Here is a 14,340-nt window from a genome sequence, read left to right as displayed (position 1 = left end):
TCGCATGCAAAAATCAGACCGCTATTCATCACCAACATAATTCCTGTGATGTGACATGTTCTACGTGTCGGACTCGTTAAAATGCCCAACATTTTTGTCGGACAAACATTTTCTCATATATTACATAACGTTGGCTATCGAATAAACTTAAAAACAACTTGTTATTTTTCACAATCATAAACTTGTCAGGACGACACGTTTATCATGCTCCACCGTTAAAACTTCCCCTGTTCCAGTGTTCCCGTGCATCAAAGTTTGTCCGACTAGACACCGTTAAGCTATTAACAAATTTTCAGCTTGCTATTAATCAACTTTTCTTTCTTACGCGGGATCCAGGTCTATCATTCTAAACTTTAAATTTTGTTATATTGGCAACATGAAATTTGACAACTTGCACCAAAATAGCATGTAAAATAGAACACGTTTTAATTTTTCGTCTAGCACAGGAATTTAATGGAAATAGCGCGTGGGCATGCACAGTTGCATGATCTGTCTTGCATGACTCTTGCCTAGCATAATGTAAAACTTCTTTACAATTTTGACCTGATCTGTATATTCTCCAGTGAAGATACAAGGGAAGAGAAACCCAGGACGGCGCAAAATATCCTGGCTAAAGCGCGTGATACACAGGCAAACTTTAAATACGCGGGTTTAAAGATCGCGGACTTACTCGGCTCGCCGTCGGTGATACACGGCAGACTTAAAGTACGCGGTTTTAAAAATCGCGGTCAGCGTCGGTGGTTTGTGCTATTTAGGAATTTTATCGTATTATATATACTTCGTATCGTATCCTATCGTGTTATATATTTTTAATACTAATAAAAAAAGACGAAATCGAAAAGTGTGGGTAACAAACAAAATATCATAGATAAGAGGGTAATATTTTCTGTGATGGTACACGACAACCCTCACGACCCTATTACGATAGTAGCAAAGTTCAAAGTATTGAACTCATTTGAAAGACTGCAAAGAAAACACACGTCATTATTGAAATACGTATAGTATAACCATATATGGTAATACATATTGGCACTGTTGTTAACTATAACAGATATAAATAGGAAGGTCGAGTACCTGAGACATCTTTTGTGTTCGTTGCACTCTGTCACGCTAGTCAGGGGATCTAGTTACCGAGAAATGGGTTATCCGCGACCTATCTCAAGGTCAACGTAATGTAATTGTACGTTTAATTATATAAGAATAAAGTTTCTGAAGAAAGTTTAAGTTTGTTTGTTCGGGGTAGTGTCTTCGTCCAGCAACCCCCAACTTCACATTTCATCAAGAGGATAAAACAGTCTATAAATAATTAGGTTTACTCAAAAACAAATAATCAAAAATAATTTAGTATAGCTTAAAATAGTGTTTGACGGTTTTCTCAAAACTTATAAAATGTAACTTGTCTCCTTTCAACAATAAACGATTGAATTATTTCTAGGCAATTTGCTTAATTAGTGAAAATATAAGTGTAACTTTAAACGCAATAACATGATGGCTCGCGGCTCGTGGCAGTGATACACGTACGGGTTACGAGTAAGATTTCAAACTTGTTGGATCGACGACGTACTTACTCGGCGGACTTAAAGTGCGCGTACTTGCTGTGATACACGCGCGAAAAAGGTCGTCTTTTAAAAGGGGTCGTCACCCCTTTAAGAAATTTGAGAGAGTGGTTCGGTTGCAGCTCATTAGAATTATTCAGAAGTGCGGCCAATAAAATTAAAATAGCGATGATGATTTCCAACCTCCGATAGGGGAAGGAACCTGAAGAAGAAGTATATTCTCCATCTATTCGGAGCACTGCTAATTGATTCCAATACAGATTAGCTATTATTTTAAGGTTTCTTCCGTCAATCCCTGTCCTCTTAAGCACTTCCATCATTTGTTCATACCTAACTTTATCTAAAGCCTTCTTGTAGTCAATCAGGCATGCAAAAACATCACAGCTGACATCTCTACATTTCTGAAACAACACCTGCACGCTAAATAAAGCCTCCCTCGTACCAACGGCGTTTACAAATCCAAATTGATTAGGCGCAATTTGTTCTTCGCAATTTCAGTAAATTCTATTGTGGATGACTTTTAAAAATAGTTTGAGCAGATGGCTCATTAGGCTTATTGTCCTATAGTCTTTCACAACCTTTTGCTCCTGGTTTTTTGGGTAACGGTACGAACTTAGATTTGAGCCACTCTGCTGGTATTTTTTCTGCCTTGTATATGTCATTGAATATTTCAGCTATTATTTTTATTTGTTCTGCATATAATAGCTCCAGCAGTTCTGGAGAAATTTCATCAAGTCCCGGTGCCTTTCCATCCTTCATTTGTCTGATGGCTGCCGTACTTCTTCTGGTAGGATTTCGGGACCTGAATTTTCTTCAATTGTAGGTTCTTGTCCTGTTCTAAGGTCGTGGAAAAGTTTCCCCAAGTATTTTTCCCATACTTTCTTTTTATCTTCTTTGGTTATGGCAAGCTTGCATTCATCATCTGTTATTTTTCCGCTGTTGGGTTTCCGGAACTTTCCAGCTATTCCTTCACCTTTCGATGGACATTGAAGTTATCATATCGACTCTAATACTCCTCTATTTCTTAACATTGTTCTGTTTTTGTTTCTCTTGGGATTCTCTTATCCTTCTTCTTTTTTTTTGTTTTTTTTTCTCTGCTCCATAAGTATTTCATCGGTCATCCACGATTTCCGTTTCTCTGTATCTTTCTTCAGGTGTCGTTCTTCTATTTCTCTCACTGTTTCTTGTGTGATGGTCAGACTTTCATCTATAGTTCCTGGATTTTAGCACCTGTATTGAGGTTTTCACTCACCTTCAGATGAACATTGGGATCTTTCAGTTTTTTAAAATCAATCTCTTCATCATCTTACTTGTAGCCCTCTTCATTCTGACTTTGAAATTACGTACAACTGGTAGATGATCAAAATTTATGTCTGCCCCGGGTATGTTTTGACAGATGTACAGATGTTCCTATACCTCTTATTTACTAGTATGTAATCTGATTTCTTACAATCCTTCCCACAGACTCCTGTGGAGATTTCCAGGTGTACAATTTCCTTGGGTGTAACTTAAACCTTCTTCTTCTTCAAGTGCCATCTTCGTTCCGAAGGTTGGCGATCATCAGGGCTATACGTATTTTCGAAACTGCTGACCAAAACAATTCGTTGTTGCTACAGCTATACCATTCCCGTAGATTCTTTAGCCAGGAGTTTCGTCTTCTTCCTAAGAACCTTTTTCCTGCTATCTTCCCTTGCATAATTATTCGAAGCAGTTCATATCTTTCGCCTCTTGTAATGTGTCCCAAGTATTGAAGTTTTCGTTTTTTGATCGTAAATATGACTTCCTTTTCGTTATTCATTCTTCTCAAGACCTCGACGTTTGTGACTCTCTCCGTTCATGATATTCTCAAGATTCTGCGATACATTCACAGTTCAAATGCCTCTAATTTTTTGGTATCAATATTTTTCAGCGTCCATGACTCCATTTCGTAGAACAGCACAGAAAGTACGTAACATCTCATCAGGCGAAGTTTCATTTCAAGGCTCAAATCTCTTCCACAGAACACTCTTCATTTTAGTGAATATGGATCTGGCTTTTTCTATTCTTATTTTGATTTCTATTGAGGTATCGTTGTCTTCATTTATAAAAGTGCCTAAATATTTGTATTTGCTAACTCGATCGATAATTTCATTGTGTAAATATAAATTTTGGACATTTCGTGTTGATTTCGATATTACCATAAATTTAGTTTTCTTTATGTTCAAAGATAGTCCATATTCTTCGCTGCAGTCTGCTATTTTATTCACCAATGTCTGTAGCTCTTCAAGTGTTTCGGCGATCAGAATGGTGTCGTCGGCAAATCTCAGATTGTTTAATCTAACACCATTTATTTTAATACCTATGTATTGCTCAGAGAGTGTTCTATTCATTATGTCTTCGGAATAGAGATTAAACAGGGTTGGTGACAGTATACACCCTTGTCTCACACCTCGCTTTATTTCAATTTCTTCAGTGGTATTATTCTCTACTCTCACTACTGCTTTCTGATTGTAGTATATACATATTTGCTATTAGTCGGATGTCTGGTTTATCTAAATTCTTTTCTGCCAGGAGTCTGATTAGATGATCATGCCGCACTTTATCAAAGGCCTTGTTATAATCTATGAAACCCATGAATACATCTTGATTTATGTCAAGACATCTTTGAGACATAACGTCCAGTGCAAACAACACCTCTCTTGTTCCGAGTTCATTTCGGAATCCAAACTGGGTATCATTGATGTCCATTTCCAGTTTTCTGTGTACTCTAGTGTGTTTAATTTTCAGGAATATTTTCAGTACATGGCCCATCAAACTGATTGTACGGTAATCACTACATTGTTTGGCATTCATCTTTTTTGGTATAATAACAAAGGTGGATAAAAGCCATTCTTGTGGTATTTTTCCTGATGTATAAATGCTATTGAAAAGTTCAACTAAAATGTGGATCGAGTCTTCTTCTATCAGTTTAAGGATTTCCGTTGGTATTTCATCTGGACCTGGAGCTTTACCGTTTTTCATTATTTTTAGTGCGTACATTAACTTCCTCTTCCGTTATTTCTGGACCTTCGTCTCCTTGTATGTTACTTAGTTCAGATTGTTGTCTATCATCTGCAAAGAGTTCTTCAACATAGTTTTTCCATGTCTTCAACTGTTCTTCTAGTTCTGTCATTATGTTTCCGTTGACATTATACAGGGTATTTGGCTGCTTACGTTTTTGTGTAAATGCAAGTTCTTTCACTTTTTTATGTACATTAAAAATATCATGTTTTGCCTGCAATTGCTCTATTTCTTCACATGTTCTTTTATAAAAATCTTTCTTTGCTATTCTGATTTCTTTTTTGATTTCTTTCTGTATTTGTTTATACCTTTGTTCGTTTTTTCCTTTCATTATTCTCCGATTGTCCATGAGAAGAAAGATTTTGTCAGTCATCCATCTTTGCTTTATTTTTGGGTTTTCTTTAGTCAGAATTTTCTTCGCAGGACTTGTTATCGCCATTTTTACGTTTTGCCATTTTTTTATCTAGTATGTTGTTCGTTGGCTGAGATGTTTCTTTTTCATGAAGTATTTTCAAATTATTATTAATACATATTTGCAGTTCCTCCTTTACCTCCAGGTTACATAAATGACTGACGTCTATCTGGTTTGCTCTTCTTTTCAAACTTAAACCAGGTGTTCGATATTACTAATTAGTTTGCTTCCGCAAAAATCTCCAATGTATCTCCCCAATCGTTCCGGTTTCCTAGTCCAAACGCTCCAACTGCAGATGATGTCATGCTGGCCCCAATTTTGGCATTGAAGTCACACATGACAATTCTTAGGTCTTGCTTTTTCACGACTTGATTAATGCTATGGTATAGTTCTTCTACTTCTTCTTCTGTTCCTTCTGTTGTAGGTGCATATAGTAGGTTGAATTATATTGATATCGATTGGTATTGCTTTCAGTTGTATGAGCATCACTCTTGCTCAGACTGGGATGAAGTTGTCAACAGATTTTGCAATATACATAATACCGACACCCAATTCATGTTTACCGTTATTTGTTCCAGAGTGGTATACGCGGTGTTCTCCGATATTTGCGGTTCCTGAACCTGACCAACGCATCTCACTTAATCCCAGAATATTTAATTTCATGTGGGCCATTTCTTGTATTGCATTCTGGATTTTACCTTCCTGTGCCATGGTTTTCACGTTCCATGTGCCTATTCTCTAATATGTACATTTTAATGTTTCCCGTCAATTCGTTTCTTCTTTGTGTTTTTGCCTGCCAAATTTCTTTCACCGGTTTTGTATAATCCATTCTCTGAAGATGACCTCACCAACTGAGTTGCCTTTCTACAAATTCTCAGGTTGACTCTATTTCCAAATCTTCTCTTAGTGTTCCGTAGTCTATCAATTTGGGTAACTCCTCGAACTCATCTAAGGAACTAACTTTTATTCTATTTTTATTGTCATTCCATTTTTTAGCATTTCATTCCATATTTCTTTGTAGTTATTTCTCATTTTCGGCTAATACGACTACGTCGTCAGCGAATGCTCCTTCTGAAATGTCTACTCTTCTTAAATTTTTATAACCCACATGCATTTTTTCATTTATACGTTACATTCTTTAATTATTTCATCCATGTAAATTATTAATAGTGCTCTACAAGCGTCAAATTGGACAAGTTGTGCAATCACACTTGAGCTGTTGAATAACAGCTCAAGTGTGATTGCAAGAACACATTTTAATATTTGAAAAGAATAGAATTAGAGATAAAATAAACTGGTTGTCTGTGAAGTAAAGATATGCTCTTTTAAAAATCCACGAGGAAAATAAACTTCCTATAGCTGGCTGTATACCATAAATCACAAAAATATTAGATTTGTTGTTTTTATTATTTTAAAATAATTTATTATTTTAAAATACCCTAAATAAGGGTCACATGTTTTCGGATTAAGATATCCATCATCAGTGTTTCTAAAAGCCAAAAAATAGTATGCCTGAGCCACCAAAATGTTTTGGGTAAAAACCCTTTAAATGTAAACAATTATGTTATGTTATATGTTAATATCCAAGGATGTTGCAGATATGCTTGGAAATTCCAACCACATGTGAAGAGTCCTGTGTTGCCCTGGGTAATATCCAAGCATATCTGCAACATCCTTAAACTATTAGGTATATTAACATGTAACATAACATAACTGTTCACAGTTAAAGGGTTTTTACCCAAAACATTTTGGTGGCTCAGGCATGCTCATTTTTGGCTTTTAAAAACACTGATGATGCTTTTTATATGCTCTTTTATTCTCCTCTAGCTACTTAACGTTAAAAATTTTCCTTATCTACCACCGCCCTTATCTTACAACAGTTTTATAGTTTGACTTTTATTTTAGGGTCACGTCAAAATGAGATTAAAACAAAATCAGAAAGATTGATGGTAACACACACTGGAGAACAGCGTTACAAGTGTGAAATTTGTTTTAAACAATTTACTCAAGCAGGAAATTTGAAAAAACATTTGAGAATACACACTGGAGAGAAGTCTTACAAGTGTGAAATTTGTTCTAAGCAATTTCTTGAAGCAGGAAATTTGAAAAGGCATTTGAAAATACACACTGGAGAAAAGCCTTACAAGTGTGAAATTTGTTCTAAGCGATTTCGTGAAGCAAGTAAATTGAAAATCCATGCGAGAATACACACTGGAGAGAAGCCTTACAAGAAGTGTGAAATTTGTTCTAAGCAATTTAGTGAAGCAGGAGCTTTGAAGATCCATTTGAGAATACACACTGGAGAGAAGCCTTACAAGTGTGAAATTTGTTCTAAGCGATTTAGTCAAGTGGGAAGTTTGAAAATGCATTTGAGAATACACACTGGAGAGAAGCCTTACAAGTGTGAAATTTGTTCTAAGCAGTTTAGTGAAGCAGGAGCTTCGAAAATCCATTTGAGAATACACACTGGAAAGAAGCCTTACAATTGTGAAATTTGTTCTAAGCGATTTAGTGAAGCAGGAGCTTTGAAAATCCATTTGAGAATACACACTGGAGAGAAGCCTTATAAGTGTAAAATTTGTTCTAAGCGATTTAGTCAAGTGGGAAGTTTGAAAATGCATTTAAGGGTGCACACTGGAGAAAACTCTCATGTGGCGTACAAAACCGAATTTATATAACCAGTTACAAAATGTACCACGACAGGGGGTGTTACTTTGTAACGTAAATAACTCAATGAACAATGTCGTTGGGAGTCGGTATACGGGATCTCCCAAACACCAAGTTTATATAAAGATTTCACCACATATAGGTCAGACGTACACCCGTAAAGAAAAGTACTATACGGTGACAGTCTTGGAATGGCTCGCGGCTAGATAAGACAGTGGAGATGGTCGTGTGGTCGACAAAACAAAAAAAATCTGAAGGTATATAAGTTGCGCCAGGTAAATTGGTCCACAGCCTTCCCTAAGTTAGTAATCAATAAACCACCAACTTACCAATAGGTTTACCACCAAAATATTAAGTGTAATATACACCAACCTGAATTAAATAAAAAAAAATAAATGAAATTGTCTGAGATCAGGATTTAGTCAATTTTAATTAATAGATTCCCAAGATGTTTAAATGCAATTACATATCACCGATATTATTTGACTTTACCATAGGCTTAAGAAAAAGAATATAAAATGCTGCTTCTATTTGCCTAACAATAATTCATAAAGATAATAAAAATTACCTGACGCTAAGGGGCCTGGTGTGTGATTCAATACCAAAAAAAAATAATTAACCTAAATATGACACCACTTGAGCTCAGGCGCGTGCGCAGAAAATAATATAAAAAAAGTAAATCTAGTTCAAATCTTTAGCACCCCTTAGACGCAGTTTACAAAATTATAGTATGTGTACATAAGTATTACACTAACAAAATAAACCGCAAATATTCTTTAAGAACTATGTAAAGTATGTGTAAATATTAAAATGACAAAAAAAACCGCAAATAATCTTTTAATAATATGTATCCTATAAAAAATAGACCTCGTATAAATCCTTGTACAAAACAAAATTACAAATAAATGCAACTAAAATGATCTAAAACACAACTGATAGAATAACATTTATGTTTACCTCCTAGTCGCCATGTTGACACAATCTTGACATCATGTTGGAATGGTCTATATTGTAAAGTGACAATTATAATTTCTAGGTTAGTTTTTCTTCAGCGACGAGCGACGTAAATATAAATATGTTATGTCGTTGGTATATTCGGGCATTGCATAGTGAAAGTTGATATGCTTTTTATTATAATTAATATTCTTAATGTTGTTCTGAAGCTATTTCCTTGTGGCAATTTTATAATTAAGTATTTTCGATGGGAAATAAGCCACAATTTTACCAAAAAAATGAATTTATTAACGTTTCGACGCCCAAGTCGGGTGTCGTTGTAAAAATACAAAATAATACTAAATAAACAAAAATGTTGTTGCTTAGTAAAACATTCTTCTAATAATTTATTTAATCTGACTCATTTATATCGGCAATTCAGGCATGCATTATACATTTTCAAGTAGAAGACTTTAAAATGATATTGCCAGTATTGATGAGTTGCGTTCCTGGGACGACGTTACTAAAAGATAGTTCATTCGATTACATGAAATCAACCCCAGCTCAAGAATATCCGCCACAAAAAATCATAGCATGTGATCTGTCTTCAAAAAGACAACCAAATGCAACGATGACAGTAAAATTCTCGCGCTAGAGATTCCAGAGTAAATCACGAGGGAAAACCAGGAAAAAACCTCGTGATACTATCCCGACATCGTAAGTATTTGGGCTTACATTTAGTTTACTCTCAAAACTAATACCAAATTCTGACTTAAATGTATATATGCTATTTTAAATTATAAATAATATTAATAATACATAGATATTATATAAATAATACTAAAATATAAAATATGTACTAACTCGATATGTTAATGACTTACTAATCGTGGTATTTTCTTTCTATTAACTTCCTCTTTTAGTATGGGTAACCACAGCCTACTGCATTCTACCGAGGAATTTGCGACAATTGTTTTCATTAGCATAATTAGAGCCGCTTCTTTGATTTTTCTCTTTTTACTATCTGTTTCTTTTAGGACTATACTTGAATCTCTCCACTGAACTCTATGTTCAGTGACACAGAGGCGGCAGCTATCATATGCTAGAGAGAGAAAGCTAAGCGCCGGTAGAGAGAGATAGATAGACCACCGACCCGAACTGCTCCGCGTTACGCTATTTTTCGGACCTGGCCTAATCTATTGTGTTATATCTATGTTTTTGATCCACTATATTGCAGCCGTCTGATGCAGAATACGCCGATCTATATAAAATTATATACCTAATTAGTTATCATCACCTGGACTTTTGTCATAGTGTAGTTTTTACTTTGTTTATTAATTGTAGAATTACATTTTGTTTATTAATTGCTGTTTCTGTACTCACAGCGTGGTATAATGAAAGAAATTGTAAGATTTTTAAATTTATTAGAAAGATTAATTAATGTTAAGTCGAAAGTAATTATTTATGATTGAGTTGGGCCAAGATTGTATAATATCGAGAAAGTAATTGTATTGTATTTTTGTAAATATGAAGTGTGCTTAAGAGGGGAAGGGTACGTATTTTCGGCTGCAATGCTATTCAAATGGGGATTCATTTTTTTCGAATCCTGAGAAAACTAATAAGTATTTTTGAAAAATTTAAACGCAGAATAAAGGATTACGTTATTAGCGAGGGCCGAAAGTCCCTGAGAACTTCTATAATGTTTATTTTAATAAGTTACAGAGGTGAAAAACTAAGAGAAAATTTAGTGTGATTTTTAATTTCAAATATTGTAGCAGTTATGTTCATTCAAAATAAACTTATTATTTATTCTAGGGGACTTTCGGCCCTCGGTAATAATTTAGTCTTTCATTCTACGTTTAAATTTTTCAAAAATATTTATTGGTTTTTTCAGGATTCGAAAAAAATTAACACAATGTCCGTGGTAATATTTTCCAAATCTATCTTTGCAACTCACTCAGTTGAATATAATATTGTCAGCATATTGTCAGTAAGACAGTGGCAATCAGTGACAATTTTAAATATTTGACATGGCATCGGGAATATTTTGAGTTGTTGATTAAATAATATTGATATATAGTGTATTTGATAAATAATTGATTTAAGACGTGAACTTAATAAAAAGTTATTTATTGTGTATTAGTTGTGTAAGATCTAAGCAGATAATACATCAGGATAATATATTCTGTGATCCAAGTATTTTGTTGTTAAATATGTTCAAAATTGTAAGCGTTCCATAGTAACAATGTATTATTAAAAAATCACTTTACCACTTTTCCTCTTTTCTCGATTGAGTATTAGTTTTTGTTGTACATATAAATTATTACAATCACTGAATACTTAGTTAGTGAAAAAATGATCACATTTATTAACTGAGTTAATAATTTGCAATTGAAGGGCTTAATGTGAAACAATGACAAGCCTCAAAAAGGTAAAAGTGAGATATTTGACTTTGAATGTTAAAAATAATATTAAAAAATCCAGTAACAACTTTTATTGTTTTAGTTTAGATATTTCGATGCCTATAGTTGACAACAATATTAATCAAATTACTTGAAACTCGAGAAAAACAGCCTTTATTTAAAAAAAATGTGGCTTGTTACATTATTCCATTAATAATAAATACCCAAATTTTAGATACAGGGTGTTTCATTGGGAAAGTAACATACGTTAACTGTAGAAAGAGGACACTTAGGCGATCTCAAAAATACCATACTTAATGGATCTTACTCCATTAATAACAAAGATACTGGGTGTTTTATCTATTTTGCCATTTTCTTAATTGGTTCATAACTTTTTAACCACACTGTATATTTATTTTATATTTGGCACGCAAATATCAATTAAGGTGTACAATAAATTAATTTATTTACAATTGTAAAAAATCCAGATCCGGATTAAAAAATATTGGAAAAATGTTCCGACCCCAAAACAACACCCTGTACATTAAATTTTTTTAAAACGGATTTTTCAGTTGAAAAGAGGATGAAAAACTAAATTCAGTGGTATAATTTGAATTTTCGGCAAAATGATTTTTCTGGTGAAATTTTGAATTGGAATTCGGAAATTAAGTGAATTGCCAGAGCTCTAAGTAGAAAAAAATTGAAATACAGCTTACAACTTGTCAACCTCACTGTATATTGATTTTATATTTAACACGAGAATATTCTTTTAGGTGTCCAATCAATTAATTTATTTACAATTATAAAAAATCCAGGTCCGGTTTAACCTTCGGATGACCAAGCGGGGGAAATTGTGACCCCAGCGTATGTTTTTCTATAATAAATCCAAAAGTATTTTCAATTTTTAACTCATTATTTTTTATTTGACTTTAATATCATTCTACACTCTGGGCCAAAATTAACGGGCCACCTTAAAAATAGGTCATTTTTGATATCTTATTTCTCTTAAACCTGTAGTCCGATTTAAGTGATTTTTTAATATGTTATAGCCTTATTCCTTGACAATATCGTTATAATAATATTGTTGCTAAACAGGTAGATTTTCATTGTATACCGGGTGTACGAATCAAACTGTGTTTTTTTCTTAAAGTTTGCATCACCCTGTGGAATATTCAAGCATTTGTAGAATACTGAAATTAAAACCTAACTATAGCCTCATGCTTTCTCAACATTTTGTTTTTTGATTGATTCGCTTATATTGGATAATAAAAAAGTTAGGTGCTTTAACAACTAGACATGTTTTTTTATCAATACAGGGTGTTTTTTAAAAATTTTGGAAAATTTTAAGGGGTAATTCTGCATGAAAAACGATGACAGTTTGCTTTATAAACTTATGTCCGCAAATGCTTCGTTTCCGAGATAGGGGGTGTTGAATTTTTTTTGACAAACTGACGATTTATTTATTACTTTAAAACCGGTTGAGGTATGCAAATGCAATTTAGTGGGTTTTATGACGTAGTTATTGCATATTTTTTGACATACAATTAAGAATTTAATTTTCACCATTGGCGCCCATACGGGTAATATGATGGCTCATATTACCCGTATGGGCGCCAATGGTGAATATTAAATGCTTAATTGTATGCCAAAAAATGTGCAATAACTACATCTTAAAACCCACCAAATTTCATGTGCATGTCTCAACCGGTTTTAAAGTAATAAATAAACTCACCTACAAAATTAACCGCCCACCTTGTATTTCTTTCAATTTGCAGAAATTGTTAACCTTGGACCACATTTTATGAAGGATACGGTGACAACTACGGTGAATACTACCATAATTTTTTTGAAAAAAGTCGTTTGTTACAGCAAAAATCAAATAAAAAAAATCTTCGAAGAAAATTCAAATTAACAATATTTTGGAAATAAAAGTCTAATTGAAAAAAAAATTGAGTATCAATAATGAGTGTTGCCGCCTCTAGCCCTTAGGACTTCTTGGAGCCGGTTTGGCAATCCATTCATGATATCCTGGATATCAGATTGGGGGATATTTTGCCACTCTTCTACCGCAGCTGTCTTCAGCTCTTCAAGGGATGCAGGGGCTGGTACTCTCGCTCTTACCCGTCCTTTAAGGTTGTCCCAGATATGCTCAATTGGGTTAAGATCGGGACTGTGTGCTGGCCCTGGTAGAACTTGCAATCCCGACTTCAGTAAGGTACTCACGGGTAGATCTTGCTGTATGGCAACGTGCATTGTCATGCATTAGTCTGAAGTTATCACCAATGAATGGTGCAAAAGGCATGACATGGTCTTGGAGAACTTCTTGCACGTATACTTGGGCACTCACACTGCCTCTACCGAACACAACAAGATCAGTACGCGCTTCGTAAAAAATACCTCCCCAAATCATTATTGACCCTCCTCGGTAAGCCACTGTTTCGGTTATAGCGCATAGAGCAAACCTTTCATTTTGACGCCTATAGACACGTTGGCGTCCATCTGGACCTTTTAGGGCTATTCTGCTCTCATCTGAGAACAGTATATTCTTCCATGCCGCCATAGTCCAGTTAGCATATTCTCGCGCAAAATGAAGTCTAGCCCTACAGTGTTGTGGGAGCAGTTGTCGTGCGCGAGCTGGACGGAAAGCCCTTAAGTTTATTTCTGACAGTCTTCTTCTAATCGTTTGTCTACTCACACTAACGTTTCTCACCTCAAAAAGAGACCTACGAGCTTCAGGAGCGGTGCAAAAGCGATTTCTCAATACTGTGGTGGCAATGAAGTGGTCATCTCGAACTAAAGTGCATCGTTGTCGGCCTTGACCTGGCCTGCGGTTGTACGATCCTGTCTCCCGAAATCGTCTGATGGCATTTTGTACCGTAGTTCTGGATAAATCGAGCGTACGGGCGATATGACGTTGACTGTAACCAGCATCAACTAAAGCCACTGCCCTAGCAGCATCTGTTGGAGCGAGTGGCATTTTTAAAATCACAAACAATAAATAAGCACTAAAATTTTAACTTAAACAATATTCGCTCACAATGATATGAAATTACAGGGATTGTTCAAGAATTGTTGTTAACACGGAAACAGATTTGCAACAATGTCGTACAACGACTATATGTCAAAAATCTTTCAATGACACAAAAGGAAACAAACTGTCACAGATAATGTAAACAAAACAATAATAAAGGTGGCGGGGTTAATTTTGCTGGTGAGTTAAATCGTCTGTATTAATGAAAAACATGGCTAGTTGTTAAACTACCTAACTTTTTTATTATCCAACATAAGCGAATGAATCAAAAAACAAAATGCTGAGAAGACATGGGGATAT

The 14,340-nt window shown here is 34.7% G+C and overlaps 1 protein-coding gene across 1 annotated transcript in view; it reads left to right on the top strand.

Annotated features, from left to right (window-relative positions):
* The window catches only part of LOC126882698 (zinc finger protein 271-like), a 30,622-nt gene extending 22,115 nt beyond the window's left edge, over positions 1-8,507 (top strand). The window contains exon 3 of the mRNA XM_050647677.1: positions 6,913-8,507. Coding sequence (XP_050503634.1) covers positions 6,913-7,685 — 773 coding nt within the window. The 3' untranslated portion in view covers positions 7,686-8,507. The remainder of the gene's footprint in view (positions 1-6,912) is intronic.
* The last annotated feature ends 5,833 nt before the right edge of the window (positions 8,508-14,340 follow it).

The sequence above is a fragment of the Diabrotica virgifera genome, chromosome 3 (assembly GCF_917563875.1).
Source record: "Diabrotica virgifera virgifera chromosome 3, PGI_DIABVI_V3a".
NCBI lineage: Eukaryota > Metazoa > Arthropoda > Insecta > Coleoptera > Chrysomelidae > Diabrotica > Diabrotica virgifera.
Note: the sequence above shows the minus strand (reverse complement) of the source record. Positions and strands in the feature narration are given on the sequence as shown.